The sequence below is a fragment of the Xyrauchen texanus genome, chromosome 2 (genome assembly GCF_025860055.1).
Source record: "Xyrauchen texanus isolate HMW12.3.18 chromosome 2, RBS_HiC_50CHRs, whole genome shotgun sequence".
NCBI classification, from domain to species: Eukaryota; Metazoa; Chordata; class Actinopteri; order Cypriniformes; family Catostomidae; genus Xyrauchen; species Xyrauchen texanus.
The window spans coordinates 31,056,383-31,078,494 of record NC_068277.1 but is presented as its reverse complement, the minus strand read 5'-3'; the positions used below and the strand labels follow the sequence as shown (position 1 = coordinate 31,078,494).

Sequence of the window (22,112 nt, the reverse complement as noted above, 5' to 3'; positions counted from 1 at the left end):
AAATGAGAGAGGCGGTCCTTGCGGAGCTCCAGTACATCATTGGTTGAGAGCTCAATAGTACTTATCGGAAGCAGATGGACGTCCCACCTTAACACCCTCTGGCTCGCACAGATTTTGAATATGCTGGGAAACATTTAGCAGAGAGTCTAACAATCCAGGATGTGCTCTGACATTCATACTGGCCTACAGCTCTCCTAAACCATCAATAAGCACCTCTACTCTAAATAAAACAGCGAAGGAAGTTGAAAACACGAATCAAATGACTAAGTAGCGCAACTCTCTAGATATATGTGAAGTGTCAGCTATAGTTTATTTATTTATTTTATTGGAAAATTATGCGAACACAATTGACTCAAGATTGTTTTTACAAAAATTACTATTTTAATCCTTATTACTAAATTTACATGTGATATCGTTAGTGGGATATATTTTATGTAACATTTTAGGTGTATTTCTCTAACTTTGTTGGGGATACAAAATTTAAATGGTAAGAGCCATGCTTTTTTCCAATTAATATTGTCTATTAGTGAATTCCCAAAAAATTCCCCTAGGGGTAATTCGTTTCCTTGAAAGAAAAACATTTTCTTATAATTTTATTACTACATTTGGGGTCGTAAATGTTTTTATATTCTACTAGAAATTTTTGTTCAGTCTTTACAATCTCTCCAAAAAGTGTCAGCTATAGTTTACAGGAGGTATGACTATGACCTGACTTCACATCAAAACAAGTCAAGAGTAATTGAGCACAGGCTTCAATCTACAATAAACCAATGGTAAGCAGGACCAGCCCACATAATTATCATACAAGAGACAGAAATGTAAGAATTAATAAAAAAAATTAATAAATGTGGGAATTTTTAAATATGGAATATAAAAATAAATGAATGCGGAGTGATGGTGGCGTAGTGGCTAAAGCACAGGGCTGTTAATCAGAAGGTCGCTGGTTCAAACACCACAGCCACCACCATTGTGTCCTTGAGCAAGGCACTTAACTCCAGGTTGTTCCAGGGGGATTGTCCCTGTAATAAGTGCACTGTAAGTCGCTTTGGATAAAAGCATCTGCCAAATGCGTAAATGTAAATAAATAAATAAATAAAAACAAATAAATGAAAGAATAAAAAAGTTTAAAAGAATAAAAATAAAAAGAGAAAATAATGAAGGAACAAAAGTCACACAAAAATAAATTCAGGAATACATTTAATTAAAAACGAATTATATTTGTTTTATCAAGACATTTATTCCTTTATTTATTTTATTCTTATTACATTTATTTATTCATTATTTTTGCAGGTTTCGTCCTCCATAGGCCTCATCCAGTTTAAATTGGGAATCAAACAGCCTATATGTTGCATGACTTAAAAGAATTGGTGTTCATGGGATTCATTCAGTTTTCTCAGGCTTTTCTCAAGGGTCACTTGGGAGTGGCAGAGGCCCCCTGGTTGAGAATCACAGGACTACCCTGATAGCACAGGTACATCACCCAGATGTCTTTTTGATGTGTGTGTTTACATCTGGAAGACATATTTTTTTATGTCGTTTGCTCATTGGCAATAAGTCTATAGGACGTGTGTCAATAAGACCTTCTGCAGATGTGGTTGAGACATTTTATGATTTAGAATGTTTGTTTATAAATCTAATCTTTTTAAGATGTTTAGGAGATGTTAATTATATTGTGATGTATGTGTGCAATCTGGGTTGACCACAAGAATAGAATTGTGCAATCTGGGTTGACCACAAGAATAGAATATGTTGTTGCAGAATATGTTATACTGTAGAATTTGAAGTGAAATGTTCTTGGATGAGTATTGAATCAAACAAAAGAGCAAATTCTGAACATTATTGTTTTCTCTAAAGGCTGCTGGATACAAAAACAACATGCATTTTATGGATTGAATGTCCTGTACTGACATTTCAGCTCAAGGATTTGACAGATAACCGTGTAGTTTGATCTCACTGGTATTACTCAGCCTGTTTTTTAATGCTCTAAAATAAAGAGCTGAGCAGAGCTGAAATGATGTGTGGTGTCTGGTAGCTCCAGTCACCCTGAGGTTGTTTCCTGCAGAGCTTGACTAATGTTTATTAAAACATTAATGCTGGATCGGGCTTTAGTAATGATGATCCAGATTCATTGGTGATTCATTGGGTAGTAATTTGATAATGCATCTTGAGCAAGACTGTGGCACTGCCATGGTTCACTTTGTTCTGCCTTAATTAAAAATTGTTCTAGAGATTTACAGTGCTGACAAAAGTTTTCCTTTCATTTTACTAAACCTGTACCAGTCACGAATGGGAGTTTTTTGATATTCGTGAATATTCTTTGAAACTTTCAATTTGAATGTGATGTTTTACTGTCCAAGTGATTCAGAAGTTAGTTACTAGATTTATACATTTAATATACTTTCGAGTAATGGGTGCATAATTCACAGTGAAATGAACAACTGGCCACTACAGAGAGACTTTTCTGGAACTTTTATAAGCAGCTCTGCAAAGGCTTGTAAAACTTCTCTTAGTAGACAATCCATCTCAGTCTTTCCACAGTGCTTCATTTAGCTATAAAGCTTCCCGTTGGTAGCCTAATTGAAGTGTGGTAATAATGGTTCTTATCATCATACTTATTTCAATGGCATCATCAACACTGCATTTTGTGCCTTTTTGAGGCATTAACTGAAATTGTGAAAGCAAATTATGTCCACCCTTGTCTTGTAAATGTGCTCTCTGAACTCTATAAAAAAAGGGCAATGATGGAACTTGTAATTTCAGATGTGTTAAAGGGATAGTTCTTCCTAGTATTATAATTCAATCATTATTTACTTGTTATAACCCCAGGAGCAATTGTGAAAATATTTTGTGGTCCGTGATGTCATACAATGGCAGTTTATGGTGACCACCTCTTCAAGCTTTTAATAGGACGCAAAAGTACAATTTAGAAGTTTTATAAATTATTGTATGACACTCAGAAAATCGAATGTATTATTTAGCGAAAATGCAGAATTTACAAAACATGTCTAAAAATTTTGAAGGAGACGAGAAGATGCATTTCTATGCCCAGCCTTATGTGCATGAATCCGAAATCAAACAGAGAGATGAAACGGGCTGATGCAGCCACACATACACACTCCGAAGCTACACTCAGACAGAGAGGACAGGAGACTGCAGTATTTTGGAGGTTTTGGATGTTTTTCTCCCCAAAATTGAACTGGAAGAACCATAGAGAAAGGTGTAGGGAGTAGGGCTGCACGATTTTAAAAAGTCATATTGCGATATGCGATTGCAATATAATAAACAATTGGTAACATGAGTCAACTTGCTTGGTTATCAAGGAAAATGCACAAATAGATAACTGATAATGCTGAAATGTGTATTTTTCAACTCAAACATACAAACTAGCAACAACAACAACTATAAATGCACATTGTTTTCAAATTAAAATATTTTTCTAAATTAAATAATAACATCTTTGCATTACTGCAAACTTGTTATTTTCTCAATATTACACCTAAATAAAATAGAACAATAAATAAGAACATACAAATTTTCACGAAAATAAGATTGTCCAAACAAACAGGGACATGTAAGCAGGATGTAACATGTACTTTGTTGAACATCTTTTAAAAAGGAAACTGGATATAAAAGTGTGGTACACTCAAACTATTAAAACGTCTCAGGTTACGACTGTAACCCTAGTTCCCTGAGAAGGGAACGAGACGATGCGTCGATGACGCTTTGGGAACGCCTTTGCATGTTTACCCCTGAAGCACGTATGTCAACTAGTCAATGGAATGAATGAACGCCACGGGCGGGTGACGTCATGACCAGGAAAGGATATAAGCACATCCAGTGCGTTACTCGCGTTAGCTTTTAGAGCCGAAGCAAAGTCGATCACAGGGATGCAGGAAGTATGGCAGGGCGACGCATCGTCTCGTTCCCTTCTCAGGGAACTAGGGTTACAGTCGTAACCTGAGACGTTCCCTTACGAGGGAACTCGCGATGCGTCGATGACGCTTTGGGAACGATAATACCCAATCCGCCATAATTACAAAATGCCAGATGATAAAAACTGTCGGCAAATTAAGTAAAAAGCACCTGGGATCCTGGGGCAGCTTCCAGGTCCAGGCTATAAAACCTCACAAAAGTTAGCGGTGAGGACCAACCTGCCGCATCACACACCTCCTGGAGGGAAGCTCCTGATAAGAGGGCTTTAGAGGCCGCCATACTTCGAGTAGAGTGAGCTCTGACCACCAAAGGGAACGGCTGGCCAGAGGACTCATATGCAAGAGAAATAGCCTCAACTATCCACTTACTGATTGTCTGTTTAGAAGCAGGAAGACCTTTCTTAGGTGAACCAAAACAGACAAACAACTGATCAGATCTCCTCCACGGGGCAGCCCTGTGGACATAAGTGTCCAGTGCTCGCACTAATTACTAATAATGGACTTACTCCGTACTGGTGGACTCTCTCCAGGACTCCTGGGAGCAGAGCAAACAGGGGGAAATGCGTACAGACGTAGCCTCGGCCACGTCTGTACCATAGCGTCCAACCCCAAGGGGGCTGGTTGCGTGAGGGAGAACCAAAGTGGACAGTGCGTCGTAAGCTGAGACGCAAACAGATCCACTTCTGCTTGGCCGTAAAATTCCCAAATGAGCTCCACCGCCTTGGGGTGGAGTCTCCATTCCCCTGGCCTCAGCACCTGCCTCGACAGGGTGTCTGCTCCTATATTCTGGTACCCTGGGATATACACTGCCCTCAGGGAGAGTATTTTCCCGAGGGACCACAAGAGGATCTGGTGCGCCAGTTTGCAGAGTGGACGCGAGCGCAGACCCCCCTGTCGATTTAAATAAGAGACCACCGATGTGTTGTCTGTACGGACACGCACATGATGGCCCCTCAGGTCTGGAAGGAAATGTCTCAACGCATTGAAGACGGCCATCATCTCCAGGCAATTTATGTGCCAAGAGAGATGATGGTTCCTCCACAGACCCTGAGCTGAGCGGCCTTCCATTACCGCTCCCCAGCCGGTGAGAGAAGCGTCTGTCGAGATAGCAACTTGATGGCAAAGAGCTCCCAACACCGGACCCTGGGACAGGAACCAATGTTTCCTCCATATAATCAAGGCGCGGATGCACTGCCACGTGATCTTGATCGTACGAAGTGGGTTCCCCCTCGGGGAGAACCCTCTGGTCCTGAGCCACCACTGCAAAGGTCTCATGTACAGCAGGCCAAAGGGGATCACATTGGACGCTGCTGCCGTGAGGCCTAACAGTCTCTCGAACTGTTTCACAGTGCGTGACTGGCTTAGCTTCAACTCTTTTGTGGCTGTGATGATAGCAGCTCCACGAACGGGCGATAGTGTGGCCCGCATCGTGACTGAATCCCATACCACACCAAGGAAAGTGGTTCTCTGTAATGGAGAAAGCACACTCTTCTTGGCATTGAGTCTCAACCCCAATTTCTTCATATGAGCGAGAACGACATCTCGATGCCGACCCGCTGACTGCTCTGATTCCGCCAGAATCAGCCAGTCGTCGATGTAGTTCAGAATGCGTATGCCCTGCAGCCTGAGCGGGGCCAGAGCTGCATCTACACACTTCGTGAACGCGCAGGGTGACAGAGCTAGACCGAATGGAAGCACCCGATATTGGTATTCTTTCCCCCGAAAGAAAACCTCAGGAACTTCCTGTGTTGAGGGAGGATGGAGACATGGAAGTAAGCGTCCTTCAAATCTATCGTGACAAACCAGTCCTCGGATCTGATTTGAGTCACTATCTGTTTGAGTGTGAGCATCTTGAATTTCAATTTTTATGACTGCACGATTCAGCAAACGGAGATCTAAAATTGGACGCAACCCCCCATCCTTTTTTGGAACAATGAAATATCGGCTGTAAAACCCCGATTCTCTGTCGGGGGAGTACACCTGTTCTATAGCTCCCTTTGCTAAGAGAGACTCTACTTCTTGCTCCATTACCAGAGCCTGCTCGGGATGTACTACCGTGAGTAACACCCCGTTGTAATGAGGCGGAGGAGAACCAAATTGGATTCTGTAACCTTTCTCTATTATCTGCAGGACCCAAGGAGATATATTCGTCAGATTCTTCCACTCTGTCAGAAAATCTACTAAGGGTACCAGTCTCTCGAGACTGGCCTCTGGTGTTAAAGGAACAGCCACTTCGGCGACCTGAAGCATATTGGCAGGAAACATACCGAACTGACTGTTTTTGAACCCCCCTCAGAGGGCTCACGTCCGACGCAACGTTGAGTCGACATTGCGCCGAACTTTCGCTGGATACCACTGCGCCCCGAAGCACCAAGGGTGGCGGGGTTGGCAGACTGGTCCCATGAGGACCCCGAAGTGGAGCGGGCACCGTATTCTGAGGTGTACACCGCTCCACCCCGGTTGGGGCTGTCCTCGATGGTCTGATGTGCATGCATCAGGACCTTTTCTGAGCCGAAGCCTTCTTAGCCGTAAGTACGGTCCTCAGATCTGGCTTAGACTTAGCCAACTTCGGCTGAGAGCGTTGGCTCGGTCCCCAAGATTTATTCGGGGGAGCACGAGGCGCAACACTTATTTTCTGTTGCACACGGTGCGAGGAACTTGGCTGGGGATGCTCACGCCCAGCATCCCCAGGGGGATGGACTCGGCGAGGAAGGAATTTTTTAAAAGCCTCAGATTGTTTTTTATTTTCTTGAAATCTTTCAACAACCGTATTCACCGAGTCACCGAAAAGACCCGAGGGAGACATAGGGGCATCTAAAAGAAAAGCCCGCTCTTTATCTTTAATCTCTGCAAGATTTAACCAAAGATGTCTCTCAGTAGCTACGAGGGTTGCCATAGACCGCCCAATAGCACGGGCGGTCTCCTTCGTAGCTCTGCGAGAAAGATCTGTAGCTCGACGAAGCTCTCGAATTTTGTCGGGACTAACTCCCTCACTCCTATCGATATCCCCCAGCAGGTCTGCCTGATAGGCTTGGAGCACTGCCATCGTGTGCAGACAGGCTCCAGCTTGACCTGCTGCCGTATAAGCCTTACCCACTAAATTGGATGTGGTTTTTAGTGGTTTATTTGGCAACACGGGATCCTTCAGGGACGATGCTGACCCAGGAGACAGATAGCTCGCGAGCGTCTGTTCCGCTGGGGGCATCGACCCATAACCAAAATCTTTCAGCCCCTTTATATTTGAATATGTGTGGACATGGGGACTAAAAAGACGTGACGAATATGGTTTATTCCATGATCTACATAGCTCACTATGCAGATCAGGAAAAAATGGAAGGGCCCGTGATTGAGATGAAACATTAGATGTGAGAAAACGCTTGTCTAATTTGCTTTTAGGCCGAGTATCTCTTTTTTCTGCTGGCCAGTCAATATTTAATGTATCAACAGCACGAGTTATCACCTCAATAAGCTCCTCATATGCTGGGGAGAGGGATGGCGAATCCTCTCCCCTTATTGTATTAGTGTTTGTGTCACTCTCAACAATGCTCAGTAACTCCACCTCCTCAGAGCTAGAGCACCGAAGCATCGGGCTCTCTTCCCGGGCGGAAGAAGCCGCAGCGCGGGCTTCCGACACCGGCAAGAGAGCAATGGATCCCTCGGGTAAAGGAGGAGATAAGGCAGAGCCCGTCTCCAACCCCGCCGAGAGATCCATTTGCGAACCCCAAGTGAGCTTTCTCCGCGCTGCCTCGGCAGCCGCGAGTCCAGAACCCTGAGGTTCGCGAGCCTGTCCGTCATCCTCAAATGCGGACAGACGGGAGCGGAGCACGCGGAGCAGCAGACGCTCACAATGCTGACAATCAGACCCCTCGAAGACTGACATCGCATGCTCCACTCCCAAACAAACTACACAAAGCTCATGTGTATCTCCACCCGTGATATAACGAGGGCAAGGAGAAGCACAGGCTTTAAATAGTTGTTTTGCCATAATATTCCAATCTAAAGAGAGACAGACAACAATAAATAAGACAGACAGTTTTGACACAGAGCGCTTTGCTGAGGCACAAAAGCTAACGCGAGTAACGCACCGGATGTGCTTATATCCTTTCCTGGTCATGACGTCACCCGTCCGTGGCGTTCATTCATTCCATTGACTAGTTGACATACGTGCTTCAGGGGTAAACACGCAAAGGCGTTCCCAAAGCGTCATCGACGCATCGCGAGTTCTCTCGTAAGGGAACTGTTGTTGTTGTGTATATATATTTGTTGAGCGCAGTACTGTGGAGACGTAGTGCATGTGGAGGCCCAAGCTATTCTCCACAACATCCATGCACAACTCACCACGTGCCCCACCAAGCAGTGGGGCACGAGAACCATATTATAGTGACCACAAGGAGATTACCCCAAGTGACTCTACCCTCCCTAGCAACCGGGCCAATTTGGTTGCTTAGAAGACCTGGCTGGAGTCACTCAGCATGCCCTGGATTCGAACTTGTGACTCCAGGGATGGTAGTTAGCATCAGTACCTGCTGAGATACCCAGGCCCCTCCTGTTTCCACTCTTAATATTTCCTTTAAAGGGGTCATGACATGAGAAACCAAATTTGCCTTGATCTTTTGGTATATAAGAGGTCTTTGTATCATTAAAACGTCCTGCAAGTTTAATATTTTAAGACGTCCTCCCCATTCTAAACGAATCATTTATTTAATCAAGCTCAAAATACAGCTCGTTCTGGATTCATGGTTAGAAGTGACGTGTCGGTTAGAAGTGACGTAACAGCGTTTGCATATGACCGCCTCCAGCACAAGATAACTACGCTTTAAGCGCAAGACAACTACGCTGATTTCGTATCGCCGTGCGCCTCACAAGTGTTCAGTCGATGGACAGCGAGCTCTGACAGAGACTACTTGTGCACAGGAAAATTACGATGCCACACAGATGTGCTGTTCCTGGATGTGGTCAAACAAAACCTCTGAATAAGCTGCCGAAAGATCCAGACGTCAGGGAAAAATGGATGCAGTTTATTTTTTGAGGACGTCCCAGTCACGGCAGTGTTAACTTAAGCGTTTGTTCTGTACATTTTAAGGATGACTGTTTTGAGAACAAATCTCAATATGATGCTGGCTTTGCCAGAAAACTGTTGCTCAAAGATAAGTCCGTGCCGACTATTCTGGGAACAACGACGACGCAAACTGTAAGTAATCTATTTTAAACTTTAAACTACTTTTTAAAGCGCAATTTCATTCATTATGAATAATCACAGTGTTTTTACTTAGTTTACTTGCATATTGTTCTGGCTGGGGGCGTCAGTAATTGATACATAGGCACTGACGTTAGCCAATCATAACAGTGGGCGTTAACACTGAGGTCTTAAATGGAAAACGCCCCCAAAACAGACTGTTTGAATCAGAGGATGAGAAACAGGGTGGGAAAAGGTCATAAATCACTAGATTTTAAAAGTTTTTCTTAAAAAAAAATATATTAATACTATAATTGCACCTAAGGGAACATAATAATACAATAAAAAAAACCATGTCATGACCCCTTTAATACTACCTATAAAAATTAATATAAAAGTTGTTTTCCTTGCAGTGATTTGTTTACAGTGAAGGTCGGAGAGTTAATAAAAAGGTTTGGTCCAAGTAAATTAACCATGGTTTTACAATAGTAATCCTGTAGTAACCATGTTTTGTAAATGTGAATTATTGTTATTTTTGTCCCAGGGTGAAACCGATGTTTACTGTTGCTTTTCAATGGGACTGAGAACTCTAATATACTGTTGTGTTTGACAGTGTGACTTGCTGCCCTGTCTATTCACTCTGTTTATCAGTGCATTGTCACCCTGGCCTGTCATAGAGAAGACTGAGTCTCTTATCAGGCAAGACCTCATGGCATCCTCTTTAGAGACTGCTACATTGACACCCATGGAGCATGAATAGATGTCCAATGCCTCCATCTCTCAGACCATGCTGACATAGTGGTGTGTTTGAGTGTGTTTGTTTGTATATATGTGCAGAAGTTTTTGTGTTCCCTTGACCTGTCATGTAAGGTAATACAGAGATGAATTTAGTTATGGAGTTACTTAATTAAAATGTTTCCTGACAACGTGGAGTCATTATTCAAATATTGCTTGAACTTATATTTTTGGTTATTCAAAAGAGCAACATTTGAATTAAAGCTGTTTTGTTGCTGCTCCATTTGCAGTCAACAGTGAGGTCATGCTACACTTGTTGGTAACCAGGAGAAAGTGAGAAAGAGAGAGTTGTTACTATGGCAACATGCTCTTTAATTTAGTTTTCCATTTGATAGGCATACAAGTATGAACAAGTAGTTGAACAAGTAAATTTAAGGAATAAACTCTTTTTGTTTTGTTTAAATTATGCCTTCATTAAAAGTACATTGTGTCACTTCAGCATCAACAGATTAATAATAGGGTTCCCACAGTCATGGAAAACCTTAAACTTTCAGTGACTTTAAAAGTTGTGATTTCTAGGCCATGGAAAAGTTATGAAAACGTATAAAATCTTAAAAATCATAGAAAGTTCTATAGTGAATATAATTTTTTTTTGTTTTCCTCTGCTTAACAATATCACATCAGCTAGATTAGGTCTTGTGAAGAGTAAAACCAACCACAACAATTTCTGATTAGTGAGCGAATCCTTCTTTTGTGTCTATGTTTGAGTGATTCATTAATGAATGTGACTGAATCAAATAAATAAAAAAAAATCTGTATCCAGCTATCGTTAATGACTGGAAATGTGGAGTTTGGTATGTTTGTCTTGTGTACATTTGTTATGTATTTTACTTTGAACAAAACCAGGACATTCCAGAATACCATCTAATAATATTTACTTTCATCTGTATAGTTTGCCCTGCTCTTGACCTTACAGTTGAATTGTCATTAGACTTTTTGCTTTGTAAAAACTTTCAGGGCAGACTACAAAGCCTGCATTTCCTCAGGGACAACATTGTGTCTTGTTGATAAAAAATACAGTTCCAGTGTTATTGTATTGGCTCTATCAACAGATCTTACACTAAGCAGGGACACAAAATTGAGTATTGGAATTGGGGGTTGTTCTCAAATATACATCATTGCCTAGATATGTGAAATAACTGTTCAGTGAATGACCTGGTTCTATGGTGGTTCATGACACATGTTTCTTGTAGAGATTTATGTGTATTGTCATGCATTAAGGGTGCAATGATGTTAGCTTGATACATTCAGTTGATGAATAAATTTTTGTGCCCCTTGCAATAAAGATTCTGCATTGAGGTTGAATTGAAATTGATGTATTTATTTCCATTTTCTGAACAAACTGAACTGAAAATAGTGTCAATCTGTAACTTTATCTGATGTAAAGATAAAAAAGTAACTAACATGGTGTAGGACACTGGTTGAGTTAAACTGTTTATGTGTTTACTAGGAAATTAATGCACAGTTTGTATTTAGACAGGTTTTATCAACACAACTGCTGCTTTTTCCCTCTCTGCTTCATAGTATTACACAAAGGTGCCATTATCAAAGCCCTTCTTTCCCAGAAGGCCTAATCACCACCCATAATAGCATGATCACAGGAAGCCTGCGAGATCACAACACCTGCTCTGCCCAGAGCAAATATTGGTCTACTCGCATGATAGAGACCAGGCCTATATACACCTAAATTTCCAATTGCACTAGCAAACAGAATATTTATGTAGTGGTTTTAAAGAGAAAGTTCACTGAAAATTGAAAATTCTGGCATAATTTACTTACCCTCAGGTTGTTTTAAACCTGTATGACTTTCTTTTATTCCATAGAAAACTAAAGATGTTTGGCAGAATGACAGCCTCAGTCACCATTCACTCTTATTGTGTGGAAAAGTAATACAATGTAAGTGAATGGTGACTGTGGCTGTCATTCTGCCAAACATCTCCCTATGTGTTTCACAGAAAAAAAGAAAACATACAGGATTATAAGAACAAAAAGTTTAAAAGAATGATGACATTATTTTAATTTTTTGGGTGAAAAAGTTGTTTGTGTGGTTTTAAAATGTTTCCTTCATCTTTCCACTCCTAACCATATGACGGGTTAAGATGGCTGTGCAGTTCTGACGGGTTACCGGAGGACCTTTCAGGCAGGTACGGACAGAGATTAACTTCATGTGCCGTTTTCTGTCCGTTCTCCACTCTGATATGCAACTTTTTCTCTTTATATCAATTTCCTCTCATTTGTCTAGTTTATTTCTTTTTATTATTCAACATTTAATTATGTTTTGTCAGTGTCTCAGAGACCATACTGTAACAAGTGTTCTCATCTGTGATGCCACATGTTTGGGGATGTGAACATTACTCTACAATGCTATAATTGTTGAATAAAAAGTTGATGCCTTCATGCACTCTTTTATTTCTGTACAAATGTTGGTTCCTCTCTATCTGCCTTCCCTTCATCTGATCATTGATTTATAGCTGTTAAATATGTCAGGTCTTTTCTGTGTTATAAGGATATGAGTCTGTCTAGCTGTCTTCCAGTCCAGCTTTCTGTAAAAATGCCAGAACAGACCCACTATGTGATCATTTTTTTTAGGTTGCCCAAGCCATGTGTTTATAGCAACTCCCATCAAAAATGTTCTCATGCATTCTAAATGTTTTGATGTGAAACTGTTATAGAACAATGGCTGCTTGCATGTGTAAGATACAGGTGTGAATGTGAGAGATTGGTTTGATGGGTGAAGTGTTGTGTAGCTTCATGTTTTCTTAGTTTGCGTTGCTGTCAGTGCTAAGGAAGGCACAAAATGGCAATACAAAGTTAGGAATGTGTGTATAATATATATATATATATATATATATATATATATATATATATATATATATATATATATATATATACACACACACACACACACTACTGTTCAGAAGTTTGGGGTCACATGCCTGAAATGTTTCTCATGATCTTAAAAATCTTTTGATCTGAAGGAGATCAAATGTTTGCTTAAATGTTTGAAATTAGTTTTGTAAACAAAAATATTATATTATTATATATAATTGTGCCAACATATTAATTTATTTCATTACAAAACAAAATTTTTATAACTTGATGACTTGGACCAAATAATAAAGAAAAGCAGCCAATAAGTGCCCAACATAGATGGGAACTCCTTCAATACAGTATAAAAAGCATCCCGGGTGATACCTCAAGAAATTGGTTGAGAAAATGTCAAGAGTTCATGTCGGCAAAATCTAGGCAAAGGGTGACTACTTTGAAGATGCTAAAATATAACACCGTTTTGATTTATTTTATCACAACATAATTCCCATATTTCCAATTCTATTATTCCATAGTATAATTAAGACTTTACTGTTATTCTAAAATGTGAAAATAAATAATTAAAGAACGAGTAAGTGACCCTAAACCTTAGTGTGGTATATGTATGTATGTATGTATGTATGTATGTATGTATGTATGTACATACATAGGGTCATATAGAGTTTAAGGTCACTTACTCATTCTTTATTATAATTTTTTCTTCACATATTAGAAGTGAAGTCATCAAAACTGGTATGGAATAATAGAAATGTAAATATGGTAATTATGTTGTGACTAAAAATATATTAAAAATATGTTATATTTTAGCATCTTCAAAGTAGCCACTCTTTGCTTAGATTTTGCCGACATTTTCTCAACCAATTTCTTGAGGTATCACCCTGGGAGTTCTCCTCTATGCTGGGCACTTATTGGCTGCTTTTCTTAATTATTCGGTCCAAGTCATCCATTTCAAAAACATATTTTTTTTTAATACAATTGTAGTTTTGTAATGAACTAAATTAATATGTTGGCACAATTATATTTTTGTTTACAAACTAATTTTAAATATTTAAGCATACTCCTTCAGATCAAAAGATTTTTAAGATCATGAGAAACATTTCAGTCAAGTGACCCCAAACTTTTGAAAGGCAGTATATGTAGTATATAAAACAATCTGCACTATTGCAATTTTTTGGAGATTTAACTATCTCCACTCTGTTTGGCTGGCAATATGAGACTTCTCCCTACTGTGGTATGTGTGACATCATACACTAGCCTGGTTTTATGCATTGTGTGTATTCTGGTACAAAAACTCTCTGCCTGTCTGTTCACCACAGGAAGTGCTTTTATCCCATAAAGTTGGCTAGTCAGCTTACAGGCATTGACTGACTAACCAATGGAATGTCTGTCAGAGTGGGTGGGGGAGAGAGAAAAGAACAGGAAAGACAGAGAAATGTCACATACTACTGCATTTTGTCAAGTTTTGTGATATTTCACTATGTCCGCTATAATATTTATCAAACACATTGTATAACTGGAATTTACTTTAGCTATAGCTGCTCTTCAGCAAAGAAAAATAAAGATTCCTTTGGCCTCAGAAACTCCTTCCCATGCCTCTTGAAACACAGTGGGAAGAAATCAATTTAGCTGTCATTCGAATATCTCTAGTCTCTGCTTGTCAGCATTTTTACTGCTCACCGTAGGCAGCCTTCCACAATGTGTGGGCAGGAAGGACCTAAAAACTATTTTTATGTACCCAAATATTTTGTTTTCATAGGTGCAGGAAATCTTTAGTTTAACCCAATTACCATAAAGCACTTTTATATTTAGCTCTGATAAATACTCACCATTTTTTCTGTGTCTCATGCACAGATAATAATGGCAGCATTAACTCCATCTCTGACCGAGGAACACAGCTGCCTGGTCATCAAGAGGTAAGATGTCAGACTCATCTAATTTCATTCTCATTTCCTTTCATATCTCTTCCTTGTTTTCAAAGGAAACTGAATGTTAATGTGAAGAATGGTATTTTGTTGTAACATATATATAAAAAATACATATACATATTGTTTTCATATTCTGAGGTTGAGTTGCTTTTAAAAAAGATGTGTGAGCATACTAATGCCTCCACACAATACACAGCTTTCAAATATGTCGGATTGTGGCACCGTTCATATTACACAACTGTCTGTCTTGTCATGGAAGTTGTAGTGTTTTCAAATTACACAAGGAATCAGCAACAGGGGTGAACACATTACAAAACATTTCACTATTGACAAATCCCAGACAACACTGCCTGGACTCCAAATTATGTTTCACAACAGAGTACACGCGAGAAGTGATACGAGATATGAAAACAAATGCATGATTATATATTATGCATTTCAGAATATGATGTGTATGTTTTTAATCATATAATTTATTGGTTACAATATGAAAAAGTACCTCCTATTGAAAAATCTACCCATTTGCTTGCCTGACTGTCCAAGAGAATTGGCAATTTCTCTCCAACTCTTCTCTTTCTCCACCCGGTTGTGGTACAGTTCAGAGGAAACATCAAATATGCACTGATGCTCCTGCCAATGTTCCACAAATTTTTCCTCCATTTCTTCGGTCCAATGTGACTTTATTGATAAAGAGTCATGATAATTGATGTTCTGTTGCAGGTACATCAGGACTCCTCCCACTGAAACTTCCCGTGCCCTGTTTCTTGCTCTCTCATTGGCTGTAGGTCTACGCTGCTGTTGTATTCAGTCAAAACATATTTCACTTTGCACGATTTGGAATCGCAGACAGGTCCAGATATTTAACATCCTAGATGTCTTGCTGACATCGGCGAAGCACCGGCGCTTCTCTCAAATTGCGTCTTTGATAATTCATACATTGCGTTTGTTGTTCACAAGAGCAAGCTCTGATTTGCCTACGATTTCGGGCTTTTGTCGACAATCTCTACAATGCTTTCAGCGATCGAAAATCGGGCCTAAAATCATGTAGTGTAAACTCTGCATAAGTCCATGAGTCTGCTAAATCTGAAGAAATGGAGCACTCGAAAACAGGTCAAAAGGTATGGAGAGGCTTCTCCCACAAGTACTCATGTGAATAAGTTAGAAGCTGTTTATGTATTATAAAGGATGATTGTCCCATTTGCATCAGAGATAGTGTAGGATGACCTCATCTGAGTAAACAATGGGCCTGATTTTGTATTCCTTTTAGTTTACAACTGTTCTGCTGCAGCACATAAGGTCTCTACTTTAAAGTCATGTTAAGGCATCTGATTCTCCTCAGCACTGACTTTGGCATTTTCACATGCAAATATGTAAACATGAACTGAAAGCATCAATAAATTATGCCCTTGTTATATTTGTCTTAAATGTACACTTTGATACCATGCTGAAAAGACCAGCTTAACCAGCACACAGTTCCTTTGCTGGTCAGGGATTATTATTGTTTTATTTTTTTATATTTTTATGTTATTCACCAGCAAAACAAAAAATCTATATGGTTTGTCTGGTAATGCTGGTTATTGGTTAACCAAGGATGTCTGGGTAAGGTAGCCAGAAAGCCTTGTTGGAACACCAGCAAACCAGAATCCCATTTTTTGGACCAGCATTCAAGATACAACGTACTGCATGCTGGTGACTAGATATGCTGTTTGGTCAGCAGAGTAATTGTACATTCCTCCTCAGTGCAATCAGCAGCACTATATAAAGGAGTGTTTTTTTGGCAGGTAGAGATATAAATAACCGCAAGTTTGTGAAATTACTCACCCCTGTGAAATCACTTTTGTGAGGGAGCATCCAGAGGTGAAGCTGTAGCACCACTCTTTAGAAAAATCTACAAAATTATAAAGTATTACAATAAGCAGCTTGATTATCTCAGCCCCACAACATTGATTCAAGATTTTTACAAGAGAGGTTTCAAGGCAAAGGCATCAGATTCCAGTAGACTTATCTTTTTATCTTATGTCACTTTATGAAATGAGGACTTTGCTGTGTACACATGCGCTCTCTAACAAAGGCCTTAAAGGGATAGTGCATGCGAAAATAAAAATTATGTCATTATTTACTCACTGTCATGTCATTCCAAACCAGTATGACTTTCTATCTTTTGAGGAACACAAAAGGAGATATTAGAGAATGACCGCTTCAGCTCTCACCATTTACTTTCATTGTATGGAAAAAGATGCAATTAAAGTGAATGGTGCCTGGGACTTAAATACTGCCTAACATGTCATTTAAACCACAGAATAAAGCCAAAGAGCTTTAGAACCGCACGAGGGTCTGTACATGATAACAGAATTTTCAGTTTTGGGTGAACTATCCCTTTAACTTAGACAGAAGAAAGGTATGTGTTAACAAGAAATTCCCCCAGTTGTCTGTAGTAAGGAGGAGTCTGTAGTAAAACGTTCATATCAGAGGTCTTTCTGTTAGTGTGCAGCACGTGACATGGAAATTTTATACACTACATTCTCCCTGTCACACGCCAACATTGGAGCACTTTATGCAAAATATGATGGCTGTTACAGTTGAGGTATGATACATTGTTTATGTTCAGGCCCAAGGGGAGATTGTTGCCAACTTTGTGGAGCTTGTTTTAAATTACTATTTAAACATTGCTGAACATTACATTTTTTGTGAAGTTTACAAATCGTGCATACTGCTATAGGCAAAACGAGTAAAAAAAATAAAACAAATATATATATATATATATATATATATATATATATATATATATATATATATATGTATATGTATATGTGTGTGTGTGTACCGCATTGCATTAAATCACATGTGTTATAAAACATCCACAGTTGCCTAACTCTCAACACTCTAGTTCAATCCTCAGAGCTGACTGAATTAACATGGTGTATTGTTTGAATTTAGTGGCCTTTTTTCTTGTTAATAATGATCATTTCTGCTAAATATATTGAGATGGGACCATATCAATACCTTGTTTTTTCTTCTTCTTTTACTCTCCTTCTCCTTCAATGTGTGTGTGTGTGTGTGTGTGTGTGTGTGTGTGTGTGTGTGTGAGAGAGATAGAGAGATGAGCCTGAACAGGAAGGGTGGGCCTTCAATATTTGTCTTAAACACAAGCAATGCATTTGTCACTCTGTTTTATACTTCATCATGATTAACATTGATATGAAGATGCTAGTGCTTATATACAGCACAGAGTGTAGCAGTGGGGGCTGGTACTTCAAAAGTAGGGAAGCACAGCAATTGTTTTTTGCAGCCAAATTGGCAAAGTGTCTGATAATGAAAGATGAAATAAATGTTATGTCAGATTGCAAATACCTATGTGTAGCCAGGGGTGTATATTCCATGGGGATGGGGGTAGGCAACCCCCCCATAATAAAAACAAGCAAGTACAATATATATACCATGATCAGTGGAGACATGTACATTATGCACACTGTACCCCCCTCCCATGTTCAAGAAGGGTCCCCCTCCCCCAGAAGCTTGCACAATCTTTACACCAGATGTCTTGCACTGCACCCTCAGAAATAATTATGTCACAGCGCTCATAACACAACATGCGCATGGTAATGATAGGCTACAGTAATGTGAGTGTGGCCAAGGTGATAAAATTAGGTTAAAAAAATACAAATAACTAAATAAACGTCAAATACAATTTTACACCAGACTCTAAAGAGTGCCGATTAGCACAATTAAAAGCTGTCTTAAATGTGGCATAATTCCAGATTGATGTTTCATGAATAATGCATTACAGAGTCATTCACTATGTTTTTTTTAACAGATTTTTATAATAAATATTAATATTATATATATCCATGATACAAGACTGCAAAATCAAGAGTTACCGGTTATTTATTAGAGTATTCAGACTCTCACATGCAAAAGATTTGCACTGGTACAAGAACAGGTACCTTATCGTCGTCTCTTGCTGTGTGTCAAACAAGGATGTGTGAGTTAAGTTTGTTTCCAACCTCACGCAAGTGCTCGAGCCCCTTGCTGTTGCTTGGCCGCTCCGCTTGGGGCTGATGCTTCAGGCTTGTGCACGAGCTTGGACATTAATAGCATGAGAAGGTAAAAGAAAGTAAATTCCATGCTTTTCGGTCACCAGAAAAAGATGTAGTGCGATGTAATGAAATGTTTGTGATCAAAATTGTCTAAAAATATATATATTTTGTCAGAATACATGGTTGTTTTTAAATGGATGGTTGTTTTAAATGGATGTCAATGGGGAAACATGCTCTTAATGCTGAAGGATGTAACTTTTTCTGTGTTAAAAATCTTTCTCCTATCCCAGCTTAATATGCAGAAACAATTATAAGTAAGCCATTCATATTTACATTTTCTCAAACTGTCTTTCTGTGTCGTGATGAAAATTGCATTGTTTGTTTTGAGAATCTTGCTTAGACCCGTCCCAACAATTCTGTCACTTTGTTTTTACCTAAGGCAGATGGGTGACATATTGAGAAAGCTGCTTTGAAAAAGTATTTTTGCAGTTATGTTTGGTGGCGCAGAATTTACATACTTCAGGTTTAAGCTCCGGAGGGTGTAGTTCATGCATCTATCAGCAGGGGCTAACAGACCTGCTTACAAGCCAATTCCTGCCCCCCTGGTAGCCACCAAACACTGTGCTCAAGCTTTTACATTTCTTAATCTGTCAATCACAAAATATTGCCATTTCAAATGTAGTTCATTTATTGGCCGTTTATGGCGAAGTCCCACCCATTTGAAAGTTCGACCAATCATCATGTAGAGAAGCCAGGTTTCCAGGCGGTACAAAAACCCCCCATTGATTTAAAGCCCAGTGTCCAATAGGCAATCAGATGCAAGTTCAATCCAAATAGTTCTTGCGAAGATCCCTTTGACTCCCAGAGCAGCATGTCATCCATTCGGGAACCCAAAATGGCACATTTAGAGCCTCTCCGATGAGGATCGATGTTTACTTCCCTGAAATCTAATGGTATAGGTATCTGCTATAGACTCCCATTGAAGCACTGCTTCAACAGTGCTCTATGGGCCATGCGTCCACTGACATCTATGGACTTATCCTTGTAGAAAAAACATTACTAGAACAAATGTGTTGTGTGATATTTTACACTTCTATTCGCTAACATACTGGAATGTACAAAAGAGTAACGTGCCTTTTGTATAGATTATTTTGTTATTGCCGAGTTACTTGTGAAAACTGTCCTTCAGTCTTAAATAGGGCTGAAATTATTAGTCAACATTACATGAGATCAGATATGAAACATGATAGCGCGTGAGAGCAACACTGCAGTTCGTGCCTGATTGAGGAGAGAAAACACAGCTCACAGTCCAGATGCACTCTAAACTTTCCAAACAGTTTCAGGTGATGTAGATCTCAAAGTATGAGGAAATTATACAAAAATACAAAATAACTAAATACAGAAGCACTCCTGTTGTGAAATAAAGCAGAGCCGGAGCTGCTGTTCCACTGAAGCAAAACTTGCATATCAGAGCATCTTTAAACATGCTGTTTTACACTTCGCCATTATATCTTTAATGCATATTTATTACAGTTCAAATAATAAGGAAGCAGGTCATGTAAATAAGTACAAACTCCGAAACTGGCATTTTTCTGTGTGGTCAGCACCACTTCCATGAGTTGCGTGAAGTGACCCGATCTGAGGGGGAGAGATTGAAACTGCAACCGGCTTATGCACACTCTGTCGCAGGCACAGTCGTCCCTCATGCTCTCTTGCTCCAGTTAGAAAATCTGTGATTATTAGCTCTATTAAGAAGAGGGAGTTTGTTTTTTGAGAGTTAAAGATGGATCAATGTGAACAGAAAGGTGAGATAATTAGTCTTCACCTATTATATACACTGCAACAAAATAAGTTTTGAATGTATTGTTGTTTTGGCTTGTTTTCCAGTATGAATATCTAAAACTCATTTAAAATAAAGTACATTTACTTTAGGAGCTATACTGCAGAAGAAAGATGTGTTGTCTGAGAATGTTGAATATATTTTAATATTTTTTAATATCTAAAAATCCTTAAAACAAGTACATTTACCTGAAGCAGCATATTAGATATTTAGGCTTTCTGAGAATAGATCTCACAACTGGCAGAAGAATAAACAAGTGAAAAAACACACTTATATACAAAATACACTTATATTCAAGATACAGTCTCTTAAAGTAAGTCTAAATATCTTATATGTTGTTTCTCAAGTAAATGCATCTTATTTTAAGGATTTGTAGACAAATTTAAATAGAAAATAAGACAAAAACACTTGATAACAATAGGATTTTTTTCCCAGTGAATTTGTTTACTAAATTAAACTTAATAAAAAGATTGTTTCCCCCGTTAATTCAATGAATTTCATTTAGAGTTATTTTAAAAGATGCTTTTGTCCTCTTTATTGTTAGTGAGCACATTTAATACAAAATTTTATGTCAAGGTACAACCTGAATAATCGGCTAAGAGCTACTGATTAATTGTTGCAATAATCAACCGAATAATTGTTCTATTAATCGTTATATTAGGCGATTATGAAAATAATCGTTAGTTGCAGCCCTAGTCTTAAAGCAATCAGTACTGGAGGGTAGTGATTAGATTATATGAAGACCTTAGACATTATTGAAGAGTTCAAACCATTCCCATTCTTTCGACATTCTGCTCCAGTCACAACAAATTGCTCAAAGGCTTTAGCTTCTTGATACTGAAGGTTGGGATTTTGAGATCAATAGTGATCAATAATATTTTCCTACCAAAGCAACATAGGGAGAAAGGGTGCCCCACCCCGAACCATAATGCTGATTAACAATGTACATGTCTGAACTAAGTGTTCCTGTCAACTCTCTCCCATTTAATTAGTGGTCTGCAATAAAATAGCCTTTGACTCCTCAATGCACAGCAGCACCTACTTTATTTAGTTTAATAGGTTTCTCTGTTCCTTTCTCTGAACGGCCGTGTTTAGGCTAGTATGCCGAGCACACAAGCATTTTTGTGACTTATCTGTATTGGCTTGCCATAAAGTCTGGGGCAGCATTTTTGTGACCAGAGCTGGCATTTCTCCTCCTCTGCGCCTGTGGAACTTTTATGAACTTTTATAGAAGATTATATAATATACATATCTATATATATATATATATATATATATATATATATATATATATATATATATATATATATATATATATAATTGATTATATTATGCCATGGTTATAATTAAACTTTCACTTATTATTTTTGCCACAGTATGTTTTTGTAAGGAAAGTTGGACAGCAAACGTTTTTGTTTTTCATTCATATTTGTACATCATTCTCTGTTTGTGTGTGTCTGTGTATGTGTGTGTGAGAGTGTTGTGCTCCATACAATGTTTATCTGTATGAGAAGTAAACTCTCTCTTCTTACTTCTGGTTTTGTCTGCACATCTCACAGCAGATCTTCCTGGAGCCTC

General features: G+C 39.1%; 1 protein-coding gene across 1 annotated transcript in view; it reads left to right on the top strand.

The window, feature by feature from the left end:
• LOC127661444 (anoctamin-5-like) overlaps positions 1-22,112 on the top strand; it is a 49,617-nt gene that overhangs the window by 1,294 nt on the left and 26,211 nt on the right. The window contains exons 2-3 of the mRNA XM_052152166.1: positions 12,003-12,047; positions 14,584-14,645. Coding sequence (XP_052008126.1) covers positions 12,003-12,047; positions 14,584-14,645 — 107 coding nt within the window. The remainder of the gene's footprint in view (positions 1-12,002; positions 12,048-14,583; positions 14,646-22,112) is intronic.